A 24,333-nucleotide genomic window follows, 5' to 3' on the forward strand; every position below is an offset into this window, starting at 1 on the left:
CTCCACACCTTTTCTGCTCTCCTCTTCTCTCATCCTTTTTCACTCCCCCCCCCCTCCCCCCTGGGACCTCCTGACACTGTATCTGGCAATGTCTAGTCCCTGCATACCATGTCAGACAGAGCTCTTCTCTCCCTCCACCTGTATCCTGCTATCTCTTCCCCTTCCCCACCACACTCCACCTATTCATGTGACATTCGCATTCCAGTTGGAGCTACCACTGGTGGCGGCCAAGTGTGTGTGAGGTGTGCTTGCTTGTGTGAATGTGTGTTTGCTGAGGAAGGCTTTGGCCAGTAGCTGCATGTGTAACAGTCTGCCTATCTGTAACTCAGTGTGTGTCATTTTTACAGTGATTGGCAATCTGTCACATTCCTTATATTGTTGTTATTCCAAGCTGAAGTTTCCATTGTTTTTTTTTTTCCTATACATTTGCATTTAAGTATGTGTAACTTACTGTTTAGTTTTCAAAACAGTTTAATGTGGGATAAATATTCTATCCCAAAAACATAAGTTTTACAAGAAAAGTTCTGTTTAAAACAACGATTAAAAATTTTCTTCTGCAACTGATATGCAAACCTCCAGATGCCAGTCAGTCAGATTGGTACCAGATGTTGTACTCTGATAAAGTGTCACTCAAAACACCCATTTAGTTCATGCTATGTGCTGTTGCGTGAATATTAATTAAAAGTAAAACAGAAGTATATACAGGAAAAGCATATCTGAGAATGATTGCACTGTAGATCTCAGATGGGTGAGTTGGCAGAGCACGAGGTTGTCATACCGAAGGTCCTGCATTTGAATCCCACTTTTTTACATGTGAAGCTGTTATATGGGAGAACATTTTCCTGACATGAAAGCACTTTTTGGAGTTTGCAGCAACGTTCTTTTGGCAGTCTGCTTTCACCCTGTTTGTTGAAAGTAGCAAACCTATGGAGTCCATTTCTATAGATAAGTGTGGTGTTCTGCCAGGGATGTGCAACAGAACAGACACTACTCGTGATGAAGCAGATAGTGCATTTGTAGTTTCACAGAAGAAACATAAAGATTTGGAACAGTAGACTGAAGAAACAACTGCATCACTCTTCTGGAAGTATTAATAGACTTATGTAACACTTTCAAGCATAATACAGTAAAAAATCATCATAATTGGGATTAGAATCCAGAACCCTTGGTACGACGCTCTAATGCTCTACAAATTTCCCCATGGAAACTACACATATTGGTTACTCACAGTTATGCTTTTCCTGTGCTTTGTAGTTCTGGTGTTCTTTTTAATTAATGTTTATGCCCATTCTGCTGGACGACAGCACAAAGTACAAACCGAATCAGAGTTTTGGTTGGTACTTCTATTGGCATACAACATCTGGTACCGATCTGAGTGTATGACGTCTGGTTGTTTGGGTGTGTGAATCGCACCTATCCATGCCTTCCGTTGTTGTTGTTGTTGTTGTTGTTGTTGTGGTCTTCAGTCCTGAGACTGGTTTGATGCAGCTCTCCATGCTACCCTATCCTGTGCAAGCTTCTTCATCTCCCAGTACCTACTGCAACCTACATCCTTCTGAATCTCCTTAGTGTATTCATCTCTTGGTCTTCCTCTACAATTTTTACTCTCTACGCTGCCCTCCAATACTAAATTGGTGATCCCTTGATGCCTCAGAACATGTCCTACCAACCGATCCCTTCTTCTGGTCAAGTTGTGCCACAAACTTCTCTTCTCCCCATTTCTATTTAATACCTCCCCATTAGTTATGTGATCTACCCATCTAATCTTCAGCATTCTTCTGTAGCACCACATTTCGAAAGCTTCTATTCTCTTCTTGTCCAAACTATTTATCGTGCATGTTTCACTTCCATACATGGCTAAACTCCATACAAATACTTTCAGAAATGACTTCCTGACACTTAAATCTATACTTGATGTTAACAAATTTCTTTTCTTCAGAAACGTTTTCCTTGCCATTGCCAATCTACAATTTATATCCTCTCTACTTCGACCATCATCAGTTATTTTGCTCCCCAAATAGCAAAACTCCTTTACTACTTTAAGTGTCTCATTTCCTAATCTAATTTCCTCAGCATCACCCGACTTAATTCGACTACATTCCATTATCCTCGTCCCCCCCCCCCCCCCCCCCAAATCTTATATACTCCTTTCAAGACGCTATCCATTCCATTCAACTGCTCTTCCAAGTCCTTTGCTGTCTCTGACAGAATTGCAATTTCATCAGCGAACTTCAAAGTTTTTATTTCTTCTCCAAGGATTTTAATACCTACTCCGAATTTTTCTTTGTTTCCTGTACTGCTTGCTCAGTATACAGATTGAATAACATCGGGGACAGGCTACAACCCTGGCTCGCTCCCTTCCCAACCACTGCTTCCCTTTCATATCCCTCGACTCTTATAACTGCCATCTGGTTTCTGTACAAACTGTAAATAGCCTTTCGCTCCCTGTATTTTACCCCTGCCACCTTTAAAATTTGAAAGAGAGTATTCCAGTCAACATTGTCAAAAGCTTTCTCTAAGTCTACAAATGCCAGAAATGTAGGTTTGCCTTTCCTTAATCTATTTTTTAAGATAAGTCGTAAAGTCAGTATTACCTCACGTGTTCCAGTATTTCTACGGAATCCAAACTGATCTTCCCCTTGGTCGGCTTCTACCAGTTTTTCCACTCGTCTGTAAAGAATTCGCATTAGTATCTTGCAGCTGTGACTTATTAAACTGATAGTTTGGTAATTTTCACATCTGTCAACACCTGCTTTCTTTGGGATTGGAATTATTATATTCTTCTTGAAGTCTGAGGGTACTTCGCCTGTCTCATACATCTTACTCACCAGATGGTAGAGTTTTGTCATGACTGGCTTTCCCAAGGCCGTCAGTAGTTCTAATGGAATGTTGTATACTCCGGGGCCTTTGTTTCGACTCAGGTCTTTCAGTGCTCTGTCAAACTCTTCACGCAGTATCGTATCTCCCATTTCATCTTCATCTACATCCTCCTCCATTTCCATAATATTGTCCTCAAGTACATCGGCCTTGTATAGACCCTCTATATACTCCTTCCACCTTTCTGCTTTCCCATCTTTGCTTAGAACTGGGTTTCCATCTGAGCTCTTGATATTCATACAAGTGGCTCTCTTTTCTCCAAAGGTCTCTTTACTTTTCCTGTAGGCAGTATCTATCTTACCCCTAGTGAGATAAGCCTCTACATCCGTACATTTGTCCTCTAGCCATCCCTGCTTAGCCATTTTGCACTTCCTGTCGATCCCATTTTTGAGACGTTTGTATCCTTTTTGCCTGCTTCATTTTTATATTTTCTCCTTTCATCAATTAAATTCAATATTTCTTCTGTTACCCAAGGATTTCTACTAGCCCTAGTCTTTTTACCTACTTGATCCTCTGCTGCCTTCACTACTTCATCCCTCAAAGCTACCCATTCTTCTTCTATTGTATTTCTTTCCCCCATTCCTGTCAATTGCTCCCTTATGCTCTCCTTGAAAGTCCGTACAACCTCTGGTTCTTTTAGTTTATCCAGGTCCCATCTCCTTAATTTCCCACCTTTTTGCAGTTTCTTCAGTTTTAATCTACAGGTCATAACCAATAGATTGTGGTCAGAGCCCACATCTGCCCCTGGAAATGTCTTACAATTTAAAACCTGGTTCCTAAATCTCTGTCGTACCATTATATAATCCATGTGAAACCTGTCAGTATCTCCAGGCTTCTTCCATGTATACAGCCTTCTTTTATGATTCTTGAACCAAGTGTTACCTATGATTAAGTTGTGTTCTGTGCAAAATTCTACCAGGCGGCTTCCTCTTTCATTTCTTTGCCCCAGTCCATATTGACCTACTACGTTTCCTTCTCTCCCTTTTCCTACTACCGAATTTCAGTCACCCATGACTATTAAATTTTCGTCACCCTTCACTATCTGAATAATTTCTTTTATTTGATCATACATTTCTTCAATTTCTTCGTCATCTGCAGAGCTAGTTGGCATATAAACTTGTACTACTGTAGTAGGTGTGGGCTTCGTATCTATCTTGGCCACAATAATGCGTTCACTATGCTGTTTGTAGTAGCTTACCCGCATTCCTATTCATTATTAAACCTACTCCTGCATTACCCATATTTGATTTTGTGTTTATAACCCTGTAATCACCTGACCAGAAGTCTTGTTCCTCTTGCCACCGAACTTCACTAATTCCCACTATATCTAACTTTAACCTATCCATTTCCCTTTTTAAATTTTCTAACCTACCTGCCCGATTAAGGGATCTGACATTCCACGCTCCGACCCGTAGAACGCCAGTTTTCTTTCTCCTGATAACGACATCCTCTTGAGTAGTCCCCGCCCGGAGATCCGAATGGGGGACTATTTTACCTCCTGAATATTTTACCCAAGAGGGCGCCATCGTCATTTAATCATACAGTAAAGCTGCATGCCCTCGGGAAAAATTATGGCTGTAGTTTCCCCTTGCTTTCAGTCGTTCACAGTACCAGCACAGCAAGGCCGTTTTGGTTATTGTTATAAGGCCAGGTCAGTCAATCATCCAGACTGTTGCCCCTGCAACTACTGAAAAGGCTGCTGCCCCTCTTCAGGAACCACAAAGTTGTCTGGCCTCTCAACAGATACACCTCTGTTGTGGTTGCACCTACGGTACGGCTATCTGTATCGCTGAGGCACGCCTCCCCACCAACGGCAAGGTCCATGGTTCATGGGGGAAGGTGCCTTCCATATCATGGAAGATGCTGACATTACAACATCTCTTTTGTCCTTCCATTTCAGTACCATCTGCCTGCCTTTGTACCCTGTTATGTTCTGTCCTTTCTTCACTCTTTCCTTTTGTACGAAGCAAGGGGATCCCTTCCTGTCTTGCGACATTGTGTCAACAACAACAACAGTATTATTGGCAATTAGTTTGTCCATCAAATCTGGACTTGTATATCGGTCGTCAAGATAAATGCAGTGCCTTTTTTATGTATGAGGTGCATTCAAGTTCTAAGGCCTTCGTTTTGTTTTCTCCGTACTGGAAAGAGATAGAAACATGCGCATTGTTTTAAAATGAGGCCGCGTTCACTGTCAATGCGTCCCAGAGATGTCAGCACCGTACGGCAGATGGAATTTTACCGCCAGCGGCGAGAATGAGAACTGTTTTAAATACTTAAAATGGCGACGTTTTCCTTACTTGAACAGAGTGCAATCATTCGTTTTCTGAATTTTCATGGTGTGAAGCCAATTGAAATTCATCGACAGGTGAAGGATACATGTGGTGATGGAGTTATGGATGTGTCGAAAGTGCGTTCGTGGGTGCGACAGTTTAATGAAGGCAGAACATCATGTGACAAGAAACCGAAACAACCTCGGGCTCGCACAAGCCGGTTTGACGACATGATCGAGAAAGTGGAGAGAATTGTTTTGGGGGATTGCCGAATTATTGTTGAACAGATCGCCTCCAGAGTTGGCATTTCTGTGGGTTCTGTGCACACAATCCTGCATGACGACCTGAAAATGCGAAAAGTGTCATCCAGGTGGGTGCCACGAATGCTGATAGATGACCACATGGCTGCTCATGTAGCATGTTGCCAAGCATTGTTGACGCGCAACGACAGCATGAATGGGACTTTCTTTTCGTCAGTTGTGACAATGGATGAGACGTCGATGCCATTTTTCAATCCAGAAACAAAGCTCCAGTCAGCTCAATGGAAGCACACAGATTCACCGCCAGTGCTGAAAAACTGATGGTGTCCATGTTCTGGGACAGCGAGGGGGTAATCCTTACCCATTGCGTTCCAAAGGGCACTACGGTAGCAGGTGCATCCTACGAAAATGTTTCGAAGAACAAATTCCTTCCTGCACTGCAACAAAAACTTCCGGGAAGTGCTGCGCGTGTGCTGTTTCACCAAGACAACGCACCCGCACATCGAGCTAACGTTACGCAACAGTTTCTTCGTGATAACAACTTTGAAGTGATTCCTTATGCTCCCTACTCACCTGACCTGGCTCCTAGTGACTTTTGGCTTTTTCCAACAATGAAAGACACTCTCCGTGGCCGCACATTCACCAGCCGTGCTGCTATTGCCTCAGCGATTTTCTAGTGGTCAAAACAGACTCCTAAAGAAGCCTTCGCCGCTGCCATGGAATCGTGGCATCAGCATTGTGAAAAATGTGTACGTCTTCAGGGCGATTGCGTCAAGAAGTAACGCCAGTTTCATCGATTTTGGGTGAGTAGTTAATTAGAAAAAAAATCGGAGGCCTTAGAACTTGAATACACCTTGTAGATCATCTGCAAGCTCCAAAACAATTTGAAGCATTATTGTTTCTTCTGGGTTTCGTTACCCTGATTAGTGTCCTTTCCAGTGTAAACAACAAAGTCCAATACATACCCACTGCTGCTTTCACAGAGTTCATAAAATTTGATTCTGAATCTTCTGCCATTTGATGGACTAAATTGCCTCCATCCGAGCTGTTCTTCCAAGAACAACAGTAATTTGTCAGTGGTCATCTCCCCCCCCCCCCCCCTTCCACCACCCTGGTATGTATACTGATCTGAGTTTGTGCCACAGATGCTCCATAATCATGTTGAATTTTGAATAATTTTCTACTGATAGTGTCTAATGAATCACACAAAGTGTTGTCAGCAAAATGGAAGAATCTCAGTAAAAGATGAAACCCCTTTTCACTTGTCAGTACCTGAAGAAAGGTGTTTCAACTGATCCTCTCACTGAAAAATACTTCTTGTGTTCTGGTTTGTGAAGAATACCTTGAAGTATGAGCATTCCAATAAATATTTTAACCCCGCCCCTTGTAGTATGCTGCCAACTATGAACCCTGGAGTGTTCTGCTATAAGCATCATTCACAAAGAACATAAAACAACTCATCACATCATATCATTTTGGAGGCACAACTGTACCATTATTACCACTGAACAAATATTGATCATGAATTGAACTAGCAAGCACAAATGCATTGCACTAGGTACTACCTGCTGCAGTTGTCTCATAATCAGATGTTTTTGAATCAAAATCACTTTCCCTAGCCTCAACATCATATCTTGAAAACTTTCAATACTGTCACTGAAATTATCATCACTTTCTAAAATCAGCTGCTCTACCTCCAAATCTAATAAAGGACTTCTTTTGCCATTGCAAAAGATCAGACATTAATACTGTGTAAGCAAAGATTAAAAGGTGTGCTTTTGTGGTTGCTTCACAGGATGCATACTGCTGAAGTGTGCTCAAGTGGAAAATGTAACTAACGCAGAATGTGCTGTGGTGCCTGAGAGAGCTGCCATGTAGTAGACTAAGCTCAACTAGTACCAGGTAGCAGACCGATACCTCAATATTCCCATTAGCTACTAGCCATAGAATGCACCGGGTAGATATATCCATCCATCTCACTGTGAATTAGCAGAGTGTGGACATACATGTCGGTCATACCCACTCGAAGGGTTAATAAAACTAAAAATCAGTCCAATGCATACAAAACCAATAAAACTTTGGCATTCATAAGCCTTAAGACATGTATGAAATTTTTTGAATCTAGTTAAAACATGGTCACACTGTTAAACTTGATCTGTTTTACCTTGCTCTTATGGTCTTTTCTTCTGCCCTATCCTTTCCATTAAAAAATCGTAGCAGATGTCTTAAAAGATATTTTTATAAGCAACTGAGTGTATGTTTACTGTTCCACATCACTTTTCCAAAAGCTCTATTTCCAATTCACTTCCATATATTTCTTATGTCTCCTTCTGTGACCTTTTCTGATTTACTTTGCAAAACTTGAATTCATTAGCTTTTCAATAGCATTTCCTCTCAGCAACCTCTTAATCACTTCATAAAAATCACTTGTTCCCATCAACTCAGTAGCATCAGTAGCTTCCCTATTCGACATTGTGTAAAACTTTCCAATGGTGCCCCCATATTTAATGTTAACACCTTTGGTTCCACAGTATCATCTACTTTTAACTCAGCTGTTGTATCGAGTTTCACTACTAGAAACATTTCTGCAGCTGTTGTATCAAATTTCACTGCTAGAAACATTTCTGCAACATCAACATATTCTACATGATAAAAAAAAATCGGATACATCTTTATCTGAATCACTACCAGCTCTGCCATAATCAGCATTGAACTTAAAATAAATAGTTTTTACGTGTGAAACCACAGAGTTTTGATCTACGTCAATGTACATGTTGTAGTCACTCTCACAAATACATTTAATTTATTTGGCTGTTCACCTTTATCCAGCTCTAGTAGGGAACATTCCATCTTCTGTTTCTCATTTATCCTATCTATCACATCCCATACCTTGCCATTAAATCTTATGTAATTGCTTGAGCTACTTTTTATCTCAGACTTCAGCTTGTTCTTAGTGTCAGTTTCTCCCTTCCACAAAATATTTCCCATGGACTGCATGCTTTTCTTAACATCAGCTGCTTGATCTTTTATACCCTGTTTAATTCCACCTAAATGGTATTTGCTAGAGATTACCATGTTAAATTTACAGGATCTACTTTCATTTCAATGCTGTTTAGCGTCTCTACACTGCTTTCGTTCGCTGAAGATTTGCGAACACTGGGGACTTTGTTAACACAATTCCCAGTTGATTTATTAACTTTTATATTCTCACTAATCGCAATAAAAGTTTTGAAAAAACATCTCTATGCGAGATAGTTCACTTTTCACCATTTATACTTACCTTTAGGTGTCCTGTTTCCCACAACACACATAAAGCTGGCAGGTTGCTGTTGCAGTTGCAGCTGTTGTGTGGCTGCAGCATTCACTTGCTGGACTCCCCACTGTCCTGTGGCTGTAGCTGCTGCTGCTGCTGCTGCTGATGATGATGATGATGATGATGATGATGATGACGATGATCAGTAGTGCCATGAGGTTACATTGGCAGCTTACTGTCGCCAAACGTGCCATTGCTTGTGATGTCTTTGTAGATACATCATGCCTTTTAGAATTCATATCATTTGTCTCAAAATTCTCTTTGCCTTCATACTGTTCTGGTTTCACTCATATTACCTTAATCACAACTCAAGGTTTGCCTGTGATTTTTTCAGACATGTCCACATCAAACCCACATGTTATGAAGTTCTATTACAAATTTTTAAAATAATAACTTATATGTTTGAATTTAGGTGATGATGGATTGAAATAAAAGTTTCACATACATTGAACACTTTTGTTAAAACACATTGTCTAGTTCCACATTGTGCAAATGTGTTGTCCTCGTGGCTGCCAGCAACAAAATGCCTGCTTCTTGCTTTCAGAGCCTGTTCCCGCAGCACTCGCCTGATGTCACATCCACCATCTACAGAGGGCACGTTCACTACACAAATACGGTGTAGAATATATCTTGGAACGTCTCTGTAACTATCTGTTATCATTAAGTGGTGCTGTGACTTGTGTAGTTACAACTTGCCATTGTGCATTTACAGTTTCAGTTGTGTGTTGTGTGGTGTTACATGGCGATTCTGCTGAATAATATATTGCACTTCTAACCACTTAGGCCAACAAAAGATGTTCATAGTAAACAAAAATGTTGTTTAGGTCAATATTAAGTGTGGGACATCCCACTGTGTGCTCTGGTTTGCTGTATGTGCAAACTGATGAAAATGAAGTCACCTCAGCATATCGACAAGGCACGATAGTGAATGCGTGCCTCCACCTGCTGTGAGACTCTCTTATGGTTTGATGTTGTGGCTTGGCAATGCCTTGGAAGTCGTGGATGAAACGGCGCTAGCAATAATGTAAATGTAAGAATACATGAAGAATAAATGAGAACTGTCCCGCTTGTTCTCTCTTGAATGTCAGATCAGTATAGCAACATGTGCTATGATCTTTTATGAGCTATCAGTTTATGAGAGAGCTGTATCATCCATAATTTCACTAATTTTCTAGCATTTTGACTTTAGGAATAGCTTTATCTGCGAACAGCCTCTTGGAACTTTTGACATTTTCCTTCAGATCATTTATGCATATTGTAACTGATCTGTTAAACAATAACCAAATTTGTTGTTAATTATATTTTTAGTTTATTACAGTTGTTAAGTCCCTTCTTATTTCAAAGTATACAGCTCTTCTCTTCACTCAGTTGCAATAGTTGTGGTTACATTTTGAGACGTAGTCTCAGAAAGCTTTTGTTGGAATATCCTTCAGCACCATTGAAAAGTTCTCCTCGACGTCATCAAAATATATTCTCTCAGCATTGATTCTCATTTTGGGAACAGGAAAAAGTTACATGAAACAATACCTGGGAAGCAGTGTGGTTGGGAAGTACACTGGTCTAAATTTTGATGCAAAAGTCACACATTGACAAAACTGAAAAATGATTGTGTGGCATTGTTGGCCGAAACGACCTTCCAGAGAAGTTCGTTTGCCGGGTTGCAAGTCTTATTTCAGGTGACGCCACATTGGGTGACTTCCGTGTCAGTGATGATGATGAAAGCATGAGGAGGACAACACGACACCCAGTCCATGAGTGGAGAAAATCTCCAACCCGGTTAGGAATCAAACCTGGGCCAGCTACATCGTAGACAAGCACTTTACCACTCAGCTAAGCAGGCGGACAACAAAACTGAGTTGACAGGACATAGCCATTGTGAAGGAACCATGCACTTTCAGGTCACAGCTATAATCTATTTTTGCAAATTTGCTTTTGCAAATTCTGGCTGAAGGGAGAGTGTTCTGCATCCTAATCTTCATACCATTAGTCGCCTTGAGCTCAACCTTTGCTAGTCCCTATACTCCACTTGCCCATCCCCTTCTCTGCTCCCTCTCCATCCCTACACACACTGGAACCCACTGTATCCTGCATCACACTCATGGTGCACTATATTTGATTGTGGTGTTTTTTTATGCTGATGGAAGGGAAGCCTTTGGTGTACTGAGGAACTCACCCTCAGCATTAGATGATGACAAAATAATAATAAGGAAATTGTTGACATTTTGTATTGCATCAGGATTCCGACCCAGTTTAATTGGATAATGGCTACAATGTGTTTTGGATGGATGGCTCATTCTGTGATATCCATGTTCAACCAGCCACTTTAATGACATTCACTGTTTTATTGATGTTGTTAACATGTGAAGCAGTATGAATAGAAATGCTGCAGATTGTATATGAATGGCTGTAATTTTTTGGCCTTTGCCTTTTGTTTTAACAAGGGTGACTACTCATACACCAGTACAATGATCTTGAGAAAGGACATTGATGTACCCACTGGTTAGCACCCAAATGTTGTAAATTCATCCACCCATGTGTGTGGTCGTTGCCCTTCTCTACTTCTGTTCCCTCCCATTTGTCACCACCCTCCCAAGTGTAGCTTCATGATGCCAGATTTAGCAACCCACTATCCTGTCCCCATCATGTCTGTGCACTCTGCCACAGGCAGCACTAGCATCTTCCCCCACCACTAACCTGCTATCCCTTCTCCTTCTCAACCCAAGCCTCTCCTTTAGCCCCACTGTCCACCCCGCCGTAGACTGCTGCTCACCTCGGACGCAGTCACAGTCAGACTTATCACACCGAGATAACCGTGTATGTGTGTGTTTAATAAGTAGCAATGGATCCTTTTCATAATGTTGTTATCTCATTCTGGATTTTCTGTTGTTTGATACTCAAAAATCATTTTTTTCCTGTCCTCATTATTGTAACATAATGCATGAAGACCAGACTGATATTTTAAGCGAAATCATCAAATCCATTTGTTTAATGGACTTTGTTTCCAAGTTGTCACAGGCATGTTTGTAAAAATGTAAGCTGATGTGATATTGAGAAATCTCTTTCTATGATAACCGTACTTCATTCTTGATTTTAGGGAGACATTTGGGCAGAGAGTTCTATGCTTGGTTTCTTGTGGCATTACTATGCATGCATGGATGGTGCAATATATGACATAACAGAGTGGGCTGCCTGTCAAGCTGATAATTTGCGTCATTTACGTGCCAATACACATACGGTCCAATACCGTATAGTGCTGGGCCGCCATCAGCCTCCACCTCGACATCGTGGGCCAGAACCACACAGGTAAACTACTTTTATTTTCAGGCTCCTGCCTCATAGATTATTAGTGCAATATCAACATTGTAAACTCTCTACAGATGAGACTCAATTACTTTTGCTGTACCACTTGCCTTCGAACTCTCCATGCTGTATCCCTTCCACTTCACGGCAGAGCCATCTGTCGAACTTGTAGCTGTATCTGACAAACCTTTCTTTGATTAAAAACAAGAACCCAGAGATTAATGAGAGAGACTATATGTAGGAAAGCATTTTAGGATGGATGCTAGGGTAACTAACTAGGATGATCTGTTGTGGAGATCATAATGTGGAACACATTTACTGTTCCAAAAGTAAAGAAAAAGTAATACTATATCAGAAGGAAAGTTAACTCGAGGAAACCATAAAATTACAAGACAAGGCTGGCCAGCACTAACTTTTAGGAGACGAAATTTTTTAGTACTGACTATGCACAAACCTAACTGTACAAGAAACAGTCTAGCTTGTGGAAATGTTAGTTCCTTACACAGGAGGAAGGAGGGATACATTAGGGAAACTTCAAGAGGAGAAGCAGATCCCTAAAACACGAGAATGAGAGGGACTGCCTTGTCTCTCAAACACCTCTTCCTTCATCCTTGTATCTCTGAACACCTCTTCCTTCATCCTCGTATCTCTGAACACCTCTTCCTTCATCCTTGTATCTCTGAACACCTCCTCCTTTATCCTTGTCTTCAGAACAGAGGGAACCCTCTTAATGACCTGCCCCCTCCTTTTTCACATTCTCCATGCTCAAATGCTCCTCTTTTTTTCCCTGATAAGGGTAGTAGTTTTTCTTGTATGTCGGAATGGTGTGTGTGTGTGTGTGTGTGTGTGTGTGTGTGTGTGTGTGTGTGTGTGTGTGTGTGTGGCAGGGGGAAAGGGGGGGGGGGGGGGGGCGGCAGTGGTAGCTTGCACCAGCAGTACTAAAATAGAAAGTCTGCTATTGTTGCATGTCCCATAATAGCAATTTTATGTAAGAATCTTCGGTTTTGATCTACATTCTCTTTCATAGTATTCCCTTGTTCCCCTTTTCCACAGTGACTGAAACAATTAGGGCATGAGTTAATGTTTGTGACACTTTCAGGGAGAAATGTTAATGTGTTGTGTCCAGGATAACTTGATGTACAACCACATGAGATTGCCACAGGCAGTTAATGATGCCCATTCCACTTGTCTATATACATGACTTTTAACTGCAACACAATTCGAATATTGGGTTCCAGGGGTTGCAGATATTATACGTTTGAGTTTAATGTGGTGTAATAGTTTAGATACAATACCTTGACAATTGATTTAGCGAATCTGTGGAATGATAAACTGTAAGGAGAATAGCAATGCCCTCAGTCACAAAATGGATCAGCAGATGTCATTGGTATGTTTCAAACTGCAATTTTGTGAATTTAACCATACCCTCATACAATAGGATTGTTCAAATGAGCCATCGGCATGTCATCTGTGGCAACTAACAACTGGCAAAGATCGGGATTTGCTTTAGTTCACACTCCATCATAATTATGGTTAAACATGCAAGATAAAATGTCTGGAAACTTTTATGTAAAGGGTCACCTCTACATTTGTAAGTGTTGACAGACTGACAGTATACCATACCATTTATGAGACCTTGTGTGAGCCTCTGATTGTTTATATATTTGTACTTGTGTTGTATTCTTTCACTGTATGATCTCATTTTTCAATAATTTCTATCTTTTCCCTCCATTTGCACAATTTGTTTCTCCATTGTAGCTTTTTGTACTCCTTTTTTAATTACACCTTTTTCTTCTTAGGTTTAGTTATCATCCTTGCTGTAAACATTTCAAAAATTAATTATCAGCAGTTGTCAAGAGTTTGATTTTTCTAGTCACCTGTTGTCAGTTTTGAATTATTTCATGTATTTCCTATTGTTTCTTCCATTCTAGAATTAAGAAACCATTTTCCTTTGCTTAAAATATTAGGTCCTGCAAAGCTGTGCTGAAAAGCCTTACCATTTTTTACCGTATCTTAAGCTATAGTAAGTCTTAGAAAGTTTATAGTATAGAAATGACATTTACATTAATCATAAAGTCATACTTTCTAGTTGAAAGTGGTGTGCTATGCTCGACTCTTATACCATTGTTTTTGAAAATACAAAAAAATTGGTCCATGGTGCATGCACAGAACTTTTAGAGGCAAAGATGGGTGTTTTACACAAAAATATTTAACAATGAAATGTAGTGTTTATTTTATGCACAGAAATCATATTTAGGGCCTTTCATGTATAATTTTCTGTAGTATGTGATATATTTTGAAGCATTGTTGTTTACTCCTTGTGACTTAATGCTCATTACACTGGTAGCTTGTGTCCTTTTGACTCATTTTCCAATCATTTCATTTCCCTTCCTCTCTCAAAGTGCCTTGCACACTGTTTCATGTCTTCATATGTATTAGCCCCTTGACTATTATGTAACCAGGTTAATTGCAACACACAGGAAAATTGATTATCAGCCATTTTAGACAGCATTGAAAGGTGATGGGGGCTTGGGAAATTCCAAGTGGAAATTGTAAATATGCATCAGTCAGATTGTCTTTGGTGTAGCACTCTCCTACTTGTAGTTTGGAGAATAAATCTTCTGTGTAAGGCATCAGAAATGTGTGTGCTACAACTTGAGAGTTTAGTGCCTTTAAGCCCCCCTCCCCCCAGTCAGAGTGCCATTTGCATTCCAGACAGCTACTAACATCAGACGTGCCCAGCAGGTAGATGAGATGGGCATAATGTGTTTCCTTTCTGTAGGCAGTCAGGCAGTCACGTTCTGCCTTAACTCCATCATGGAGGATTTGGTGTAGGTTGGACTTGGGCAAAACAAGTGCATGGAGGTGGCTTGATGTGTGTGTGAGCTGCACAGCCTGACCCAAAAGAAAAAAGGCCTGTGAACTTCGAACAGAAGCTCAGTGGACACTCAGTGGATTTTCACTTTACTTAAGAATCCAAACTGATTGATAGTATCTAAGCAAAAAATAATGTCAGTATTCAATGAAATAGTAATCAAAAAGTAAATATTTCTGGCTACACACTTACATGATGCTGTAATGGAGGAGATCCAGGAAGTATATATGCATCTCAGTTGTTAGTGACACAGAAGCTTCTTTATCTGTTTTGTTTTACCTGAGATTTGTAAGTCTATTAACATTTTTTGTGGATTGCCTGTTCCCATATTTACTAAGTTTGAATTTTGTTCACTGATTGCTTTTTGGCCTTACATGGAGCACAATAATTGGAAGCACTGCTAATATGACCACATATCATCTTCATCACCAATTTAACTGAAAACTTTAGAGAAAACTTTAGTTCGCTTATACGCAAGTTCCCCAATCATTATTGGTGGAGACTATAATCATCCAACAATTAACTGGGAAAATTACAGCTTTGTTAGTGGTGATAAGACATCCTGCGAAACTTTATCAAATACCTTCCCTGAAAACTACATAGAACAGATAGTTAGGAACCTCACTCATGATAGAAATATATTGGATCTAATGGCAACAAATAGACCTGTCCTATCTGCGGATGTCTATATTGAAACTCGTATCAGTGACCATGACACAGTTGTTGCAACAATGATTACCCAAGTTCAAAGGACAACTAAAACAATCAGAAAGATGCATATGTTCAGTAAACTTCATAAAAAATCAGTAGTGTCATATCTCATTTAGAGACTTTATACATTCATCAGAGGGCAGGAGCGTGTAGAGGAACTCTGGCTCGAGTTTAAAAGAATAGTTGACCACACACTGGATAGATATGTATCCAATAGAACAGTTCATAATGGTAGGGAACCTCCATGGTATGCAGTCACTGTAAAGAAATGGAGATTACTGGCCAGCCGGAGTGGCCAAGCAGCTCTAGGCGCTACAGTCTGGAACGGTGCGACCGGTACGGTCGCAGGTTCGAATACTGCCTCGGGCATGGATATGTGTGATGTCCTTAGGTTAGTTAGGTTTAAGTAGTTCTAAGTTCTAGGGGACTAATCACCTCAGAAGTTAAGTCCCATAGTGCTCAGAGCCATTTTGGAGATTACCGCATAATGTGTGTAAAACAAGATGTAGAGCTATAGACAGAGAGATGCTGAATTAAACGTGTTTGGCTGTCAAGAGAGCATTGTTTGAAGCGTTCAGTTACTTCTGTAGCAGAATATTATCAAATGATGATTCACAGAACCCAGAGAATTTCTGGTCATATGGAAAGGCTATTAGTCTCCCTACTGAATGAGACAGGAACTGAAATTGAGGGTAGCCAAGCAAATGCTAAAATGCTTAACTATGTTTTCAAATGTTCCTTTATAAAGGAAAACCCAGGTGAAATGCTCCAATTTAATCCTCATACCACTGAAAAGATGAATGAAATAAGTATTAATGTCAGCAGTATTGAGAAACAACTGAAATCATTAAAACTGAACAATTCCAGGGCCCAATGGAATCCCTGTCAGATTCAATGCTGAATTTGCAGCTGTGTTGGCCGTTCTTCTAACTATATCATAGAACCATCAAAGACAAATCTGTGCCCAGTTCTTGGAAAAAGCAATAGTCATATCCGTGTACAAGAAGGGTAGTAGAAATGATCAACAAAACTATCAAACAGTATCCTTGATATGGATTTTTTATCAAGTCTTAGAACATATTCTGAGTTTGGACATAATGAGGTATCTTGAACAGAATGACCTCCTCACTGCTAGCCAGCATGGATTTTGAAAACATAGATCATGTGAAACCCAACTTGCACTTTTCTCACATGACATACTGACAGCTTTGGATCAAGACAACCAGGTAGATGTAGTATTTCTTGATTTCCGAAAAGCATTTGACTCAGTAGTGGACCTACACATATTATCAAAAGTACAATCACATGGGGTATCAAGTGAAATTTGTGATTGGCTGGAAGACTTTTTAATAGGGAGAACACAGCATGTTGTCTTGGATGGAGGGTGATCAACAGATGTAGAATTAACTTTGAATGTGACCCAGGGAAATGTGATGGGACCCTTGCTGTTTGTGTTGTACAGTAATGACATTGCAGACAATGTTAATAGTAAAATCAGGCTTTTTTTGCAGATCATGCAGTTCTGTATAAATAAGTAGTAGCTGAAAGAAGCTGCGTAACTATTCAGTCAGAGCTTGATAAGATTTCAATATGGTTCAGATATTGGCAACTTGCTCAATATGCTCAGAAATGTACAATTGTGCACTTCAAAAAACAAAGTGTAGTATCCTATGACTATAATATCAATGATCATTGTTGGAATTGGCCAACTGATACAAATACCTGGTTGTAACAGTTTGTAGGTATATGAAATGGAATGCTCACATAGGACCAGACATGGGTAAAGCAGGTGGTAGACTTTGGTTTACTGGTAGAATAGTGGGGAAGTGCAATCAACCTACAAAAGAAATTGCTTACAAATCATTCATGCAACCTGTTCTAGAATATTGCTTAAGTGTGAGGTAAGTAGGACTAACAGGGGATATTGAACATTCACAAAGAAGGGTAGCAAGAATGGTCACAGGCTTGTTTAATCCATGGGAGAGTGTCTCAGAGATACTGAAGGAACTGAACTGGAAGCCTCTTGAAGATAGAAGTAAGCTATCCACAGAAAGTCTATTAACAAAGTTTCAATAAACTACTTTAAGCAATTACTCTAGGAATATTCTACAAGCCCCTAAATATTGCTCACATAGGGATTGTGAGGATAAGATTAGAATAATTACTGCCCACACATACCGAGGCATTCAAACAGTCATTCTTCCTGTGCTTCATAAGTGAATGGAACAGTAAGAAACACTAATAACTGATTCAGTGGGACATACCCTGTGCCATGCACCTCTTGGTGGTTTGCAGAGTATAGATGTAGATGTAGATGTAGATGTCTCATAATATAAGTGTATTACACGCTACCTAAGACAGTGATGACATGAGTGCCACACAAAACACTCAGGACAAGAAGATAACCTTCGCTCGATGAGTATTTGAGGCTAAACTATGATTAGTGTCACCTGAGGAAGAAGACTCGAAATCCATACAGTGCTGTGAGTATGTAGTTTGATAATTTTCCCCACAATTGAATACTTCTGTGTACTCAATTTTTTGCTATTTCTGTCCTTAGCTGTACCTGCTGCCTGTTTGTTTGACCCTTATACTTGTGTTCAATTCAGAAACTTCGGAGTGTGTTTGCCATCACTTTTCAATCTCAGTGAGAATTCTTAACTTTGCAGAAACCTGAGGACTTTGTCCAAAGATGGATTCGTAAACATTAACATCTAAGTATGCACTTCTTTACCAGATGCTTAGCAAAGAAACCAGTCTCTGATTAGAGAAGCAATATCCAGTTGTTTACATTATTTGTTTTCACACACAAAATTACATTGATGACTCAATCCTTATAAGTTCTGATACCCAGCCACAGTCAATTCAGACTGTAATATCTGATGGTGGTGGAATTCTAATTTGGGAAACATTCTGCAACTATAGTATTCTGAAAGCCCTTCTCAGATGCTGGAGGACAATTTATCTATCAGGATTGTGAAAGAGGTTTATATTCTAAGATGGCATACTGCTTCCTGAGATTACCAAGGGGACCAAAATATTTTTGAAGATCAGAAGTGGCAAATTGATGATACAGATGATGCATTACATGTCCTAGTCACGAGTACCATTCTAAAATGATAGTTGTGGTGAAACTGTAAGTGTCACTGCGAATATAGCTGCTCATTGTTGTTGCAGCAAGGCCATTTTTAGATGCTTCATGGCTGTCTGCTAGTAGTGGTATTGCTTTTTGTGATTTCGGTCACTCCTCTTAGGATTTCAGAAGTTCATGTATTGTTGCATTCATCTCATAACACTGTGGATTCAGTATAGCCTCATTGCAACCGTTGAGATGTAGTACATTCATTCGCCCTCTATGAGCCATGGACCTTGCCATGATGGGGTATCTTGAGTGCCTCAACATTGCAGATAGTCAACCATAAGTGCAACCATGATGGAAAGGTATCTGTGGAGAGACCAGACAAACATACGGTTCCTGAAGAGAGGTGAAAGCCTTTTCAGTTGATGCCGGGGCAACAGTATAGATGGTGACTGATCTTCCCTTGTTGCTATAGCCAACATGGGCTTGCTGTACAGGTAATGTGAACAACTAAAAGCTATGGGAAACAACAGCCTTGATTTTTCCCGAGAGCATACAGCTCTACTGTCCGGATAATGATGATGGCAACCTGTTGGGTAAAATATTACAGAGGTAAGGAAGTCTCATGATTGGATCTGTGAGTGGGGGCTACTCAGGAGGAAATTGTCAGCAGGAAAGCAAAACTGTCATTCTGTGCCTCAGAAGGTGGAATGTTAGGTCCTGTAATTAGGTACAGAAGGTAGAGAATGTGAAAAATAAAATGAATAGGTTGAGATTAGATGTAATGGGAATTAGTGAAGTGCAGTGGCAGGAAGAATAGGATTTCTGGTTGAGAAAGTATAGGTTATAAATACAAAACCAGATAGGGATAATTCAGCAGTAAGTTAATAATGAACAAGAACATATGACTGTGTATGTTACTATGAACAGCGTAGTGACTGCGTTATCATAACAGGATAAACACAAATCAAGCACCCACCACAGTAGTACAATTACTCATGCAAACTAGCTCTGCAGATTATGAACAATTGAAAGAATAAATGATGATTGAGATGAAAGAAATGGTTCACATAATTAAGGAAGAGAAGGAAAAATAATAGGATACTGTAGACTGGGAGAAAGGGACAAAAGAGGAAGCTGTCAGGCAGAATTTTCCACAGAGCATAGTTTAGTCATGGCTAATACCTGTTTTAAGAATCATGAAGGAAGGTTGTGTTCATGGAGAAGACCCAAGAACACTGGAAGGTTTCATCTTGATTATATAATGATAAGAAAAAACAGATTGTAAAGTGAGAAACGTCTCTAGGGGCAGATGTGGACTATGACTATAATTTGTTGGTTATGAATTGTTGTTGTAACTTAAAACTTAATAAATAGCCAAAAGGAAATAAATTAAAGAAAGGGGACCTGGATAACTTAAAAGAACCAGATATTTTTGAGAGTTTCAGAGGGAACATCAGGCAACTTACAGCTGAAACAGGGGAAGGGATTACAGTAGAAGACAAGTGGGTAGCTTTGAGAGATGAAAAGTTAAGATAGCAGAGCATCAAATAGATAAAAATGCAAGGTCCAGTAGAAATCCTTGGATAACACAAGAGAGTTTGAATTTCATCGACAAAAGGAGAAAATGTAAACATACCACAAGTAAAGCAGCTGAAATGGAATAAAGATGTCTCAGAAATAATGTTAGCGGAAAGTGCAAAATGGCTTAGCAGAAATGGCCAGAGGACAAACACAAGGTTGTTGAAGCATGTGTAACAAGGGTGGGTAGATAGATAGATAGATAGATAGATAGATAGATACCACATGCAGGGAGATTAAACAGAAGAGAAGCAGCTGTGTGAATGCCAAGAGTTCAACAGCAAGCCAATACTAAGCAAGGAGTTGATAGCTGAAAGGTGTCCAAATCCAAAAGTGGGGTCATCGATGAAAGATAGCACGTAACATTAAAGCACATTTATTACTGACACCAACCTACAGCCAGTGCGGGACTGATCTCCTGGAAAGTGTGTGCAGCTCTTCATACAAACATCAAATGTTCCAGAATATACAAACATAGGAAAATTCAAGAATGATCCAGAAATGATTGGTACTAAATAACAAATAACTGCTGGTTGTCATGTACGAATGGTGGCCCACAGCACTCCAGGCAGCGATACTTACCACTACACCCACTACAGTAAGCTGCATGCAATACACATGGGCAATATACATGGGCCCTGCAAGGGAAATGAACTCGAAGAGAATGTCATAGGAAGGGAAAAGGAAGTAGACGAAGAAGAGATGGAAGATATGATGACTGTGAGAAGGATTTGATAGAGTACTGAAAGATCTAACTGAAAACAAAGCCCCTGGAGTTGACTAGTTTCCCTCAGAATTATCAAGATCCTTGGGAGAGCCAGCTACGACAGAACTGTTTCACGAGGTGTGCAAGATATGTGAGACAGGCAAAATACCCTTAGACTTCAAGAAAATGTAGTAATACCAATTCTGTAGACAGCGCATGTGAATATTACCAAACTATCAGTTTAATAAGTCATGGTTGGAAAATGCTGGTACAAATTATTTGTAGAGGAATGAAAAAAGTGGTAGACACTGACCTTAGAGAGAGACTTTAATTTTGTTTGTAGAATTTGTAGACTTAGTGAAAGGATTTGACAGTACTGACTTAAATACATTCCCAGAAATTCTGAAGAAAGCAGCGGTAAAATACAAGAAGCAGAAGTTGGTATAAGTCTAGTACAGAAACCACTGCAGTTATAAGAGTAAAAAGCACATGAAAGCGAAGTAGTAATAGAGCGGAGAGTGAGAGAGGGTTATAGCCCATCCTCGAGCTTATTCAATCTGTGCATTAAATGAGCAGTAAAGGAAATCAAAGTAAAAAGTGGAGACAGAATTGAAGTTCAAGGAGAAGAAATAAAAACTCCAAGGTATATTGGCAGTGATTGTAATTTTCAGAATCGGCAAAGGACTTGGAAGAGCAGTTGAATGGAATGGGTAGCTTATTAAAAAGAGGTTTTAAGATGATCAACAACAGAAGTGAAACAAGGGTGATGGAATGTAATCGAATTAAATCGGGGACAGTAAGGGAATTAGATTAGGATATAATATGTCTTTTGCTTTTTGGGTGGGCGGGAAAAGAACTGAAATGTGAACTGGCTACAGCAAGGAAAGCAATATGAAAAAGAAGAATTTACTAGCGTCGATTATAAATTTAAGTATTAGGAAGACTTTTTCTGAATTTTCCATCTAGTGTGTAGCATGGATGATAAGCAGTTTAGACAAGAAAAGAATAGTAGGTTTTGAAACTTGGTGCTAAAGGAGAATGCTGAAGATTAGATGGGTAGCTCGTATGACTGTTGAAGAGATACTGAATCATATAGGAGAGAAAAGAAATTTATGCATAACTTGACTAAAAGAAGAGATCAATTGGTAGAACACATGATGAGGAATCAAGGAATTGTCATTTTGGTATCAATCAATCAATCAATCAATCAAATTTTTTGTAGGAATGTGCGGGAGTAGAAATTGTGGAGGAATGCTGAGGTATGAATTCACATCAAAAGTCTTCCATTGATCTGGAAATGCATTGTTTTTGGTTCAATTTCTGTGCTAAATACCTTGTCAGTTCTATTTTTAGCATTGTCGACAGTGGGTCCATGGCTAACATGGCTACAAATGCCCACAGAGAATTGAAAACAATATTCTGCAAGTTTTGTAATCATCGAATTTAGGTGAAGATTAAGTGGGATTAGAAAACTTAATATTGAGAAACACCTCAAATTAGAGAAGCACTCTGTTTTTGTTCTGAAGCTGTAGCATTTTCCCAACAGTGAACAATCATTTGTTGAAAGTTTGGATAGACTCAGAAAAAGAAAACAAACATAGGCCATTTCAGAAAAAGAAACTGTGGATTCCAGTGAAAAGATTGTATATCACCACTTTTTTTACAGTCAGTTGTAAAGCACTCAGGCTCCATCTACAAGCACTTAGTGTGATCTTTTAATTGGTCTGTCTGATCATTTAAAAAAAATACATGCAATTTTGCCAAAAATATATGCAGATTTTTACCAAAAGGAGATGCTACATTTTTCAGATCCATAGTTGTAGCTGATGCATTCAGAATATAACTTGATAATATCGAGCAAGCAAACACAGGAGTCTGCCTGTTGTTCACTATACAGGCCTATTTACACTTACACTGCTCTGGAGACCACTGGTTCTCGCCACATGACCCTATATGCCACTAGTTCCAACCACGTTACCCTATGTGGCAGCAGGGAGAATGTTCTTTACCACAAGTAACTACCCTAGGTCTAAACTAGCAAAACAGTGTGTTGCTGGTGGTGTGATAATGAGAACCCTTGTCGCCATTTCGGACAGATGCAGCAGATAAAATGTAAATGCTAAATGCTTCCTTTACATATGCCACTTGAAAATGGCTAATAATAGCAATTAATAGTAAAATGAATGCAATAAAGGACGATATCTGTACTTCAAACTTTTCTTTTCTCTCTGAATACATAGACTGTACATATTCTCTCTCAACCTGAGATGGATTGAATTGAGTGATAACTAAATCCCAGTCACTTAGATCATGTTATAGTGCATCATCAGATACTCATTGCAGTATTTTATCGAATAGTTAGCAACAATCTCGGTATTATATGAGAAAAATTTGCTGTATTTCATCTGTGATTATTTTACAGAATGTGGGGATCAGGTTTTATGATACCATGTCAATTTTGTGATGTGATGTGTGAATAGTTGGTAAGCTACTTTTACTAAATATCTGTGTTGCACAAGATGGTATACTGGTGATGTTTTGTGCAATGATTTTGGATGGAACATGTAATTGAGATGCATCAATTTACTGTGGAACTCCAGCTTCACACAACCGTAAATCAATGTTGACAGGTCTGCGAACTGCCATAATTTTTCTTGTAGGGACAGAAAATTACTTTTGGTGTTTTCAAATGTGATTGTAGTGTATTTTTTCCGTGCATCCCCATGTATTTCAGGAGTTAAACTATACTGACTTGAACAATACTTGTGGTAATGGAAAGTCTTGGCGGAGTATAAACAATCTTAGCAGTAAAGGTGATATTAATCAAATAGTTGAGGTGGCACCTTATAGATAGTCACATAAAGGAGATGAGAATGTTGCTATCTTTTGGACAAATTGGTCTCTATAGCTGCAGCCAACTAAATTATGTGGCACAATTGGGGTGAGGGGTTGTGTCGAATGGAATGTGGGGGAATGGATTGGATGGGGGTGGGGGATAAAAACAGAGGAAGAGGGAGGATGCAGAAAGGCGAGTGTGAATGCAGGATGGATCAAGGAGCAGAGATGGAGGTAGTTGTGGGCAGGGATTAGCAAAGATTGAGGCCAGGAGGATTACAAGATCAAAGGATGTGTTACGAGGAAAATTACTGTCTACATAATACAAATAAGCTTGTGTTGGGAGAAGGATTTAGATAGCTTTCCATTGCATTCTTAATGTTACAACCCTTTCTTTTAATTTCACTGAAGGTTGTTTTTACTAGTTTGGCAGAGGCCATTCATTCTATTCGACACCTCGATGGTTTACATGCCCACATAAACTGCTGTGTAGAAATTACAGAAGAGATGGTATGAGACATGG

At 39.6% G+C, this 24,333-nt stretch overlaps 1 protein-coding gene across 2 annotated transcripts in view; it reads left to right on the forward strand.

The window, feature by feature from the left end:
* Positions 1-24,333, forward strand: part of LOC126356870 (uncharacterized) — a 161,632-nt gene that overhangs the window by 117,429 nt on the left and 19,870 nt on the right. For both annotated transcript variants that reach the window (XM_050007403.1, XM_050007404.1), the window contains exon 9: positions 11,818-12,026. In XM_050007403.1, coding sequence (XP_049863360.1) covers positions 11,818-12,026 — 209 coding nt within the window. The remainder of the gene's footprint in view (positions 1-11,817; positions 12,027-24,333) is intronic.

Source organism: Schistocerca gregaria, chromosome 1, assembly GCF_023897955.1.
Source record: "Schistocerca gregaria isolate iqSchGreg1 chromosome 1, iqSchGreg1.2, whole genome shotgun sequence".
Lineage (NCBI taxonomy): Eukaryota > Metazoa > Arthropoda > Insecta > Orthoptera > Acrididae > Schistocerca > Schistocerca gregaria.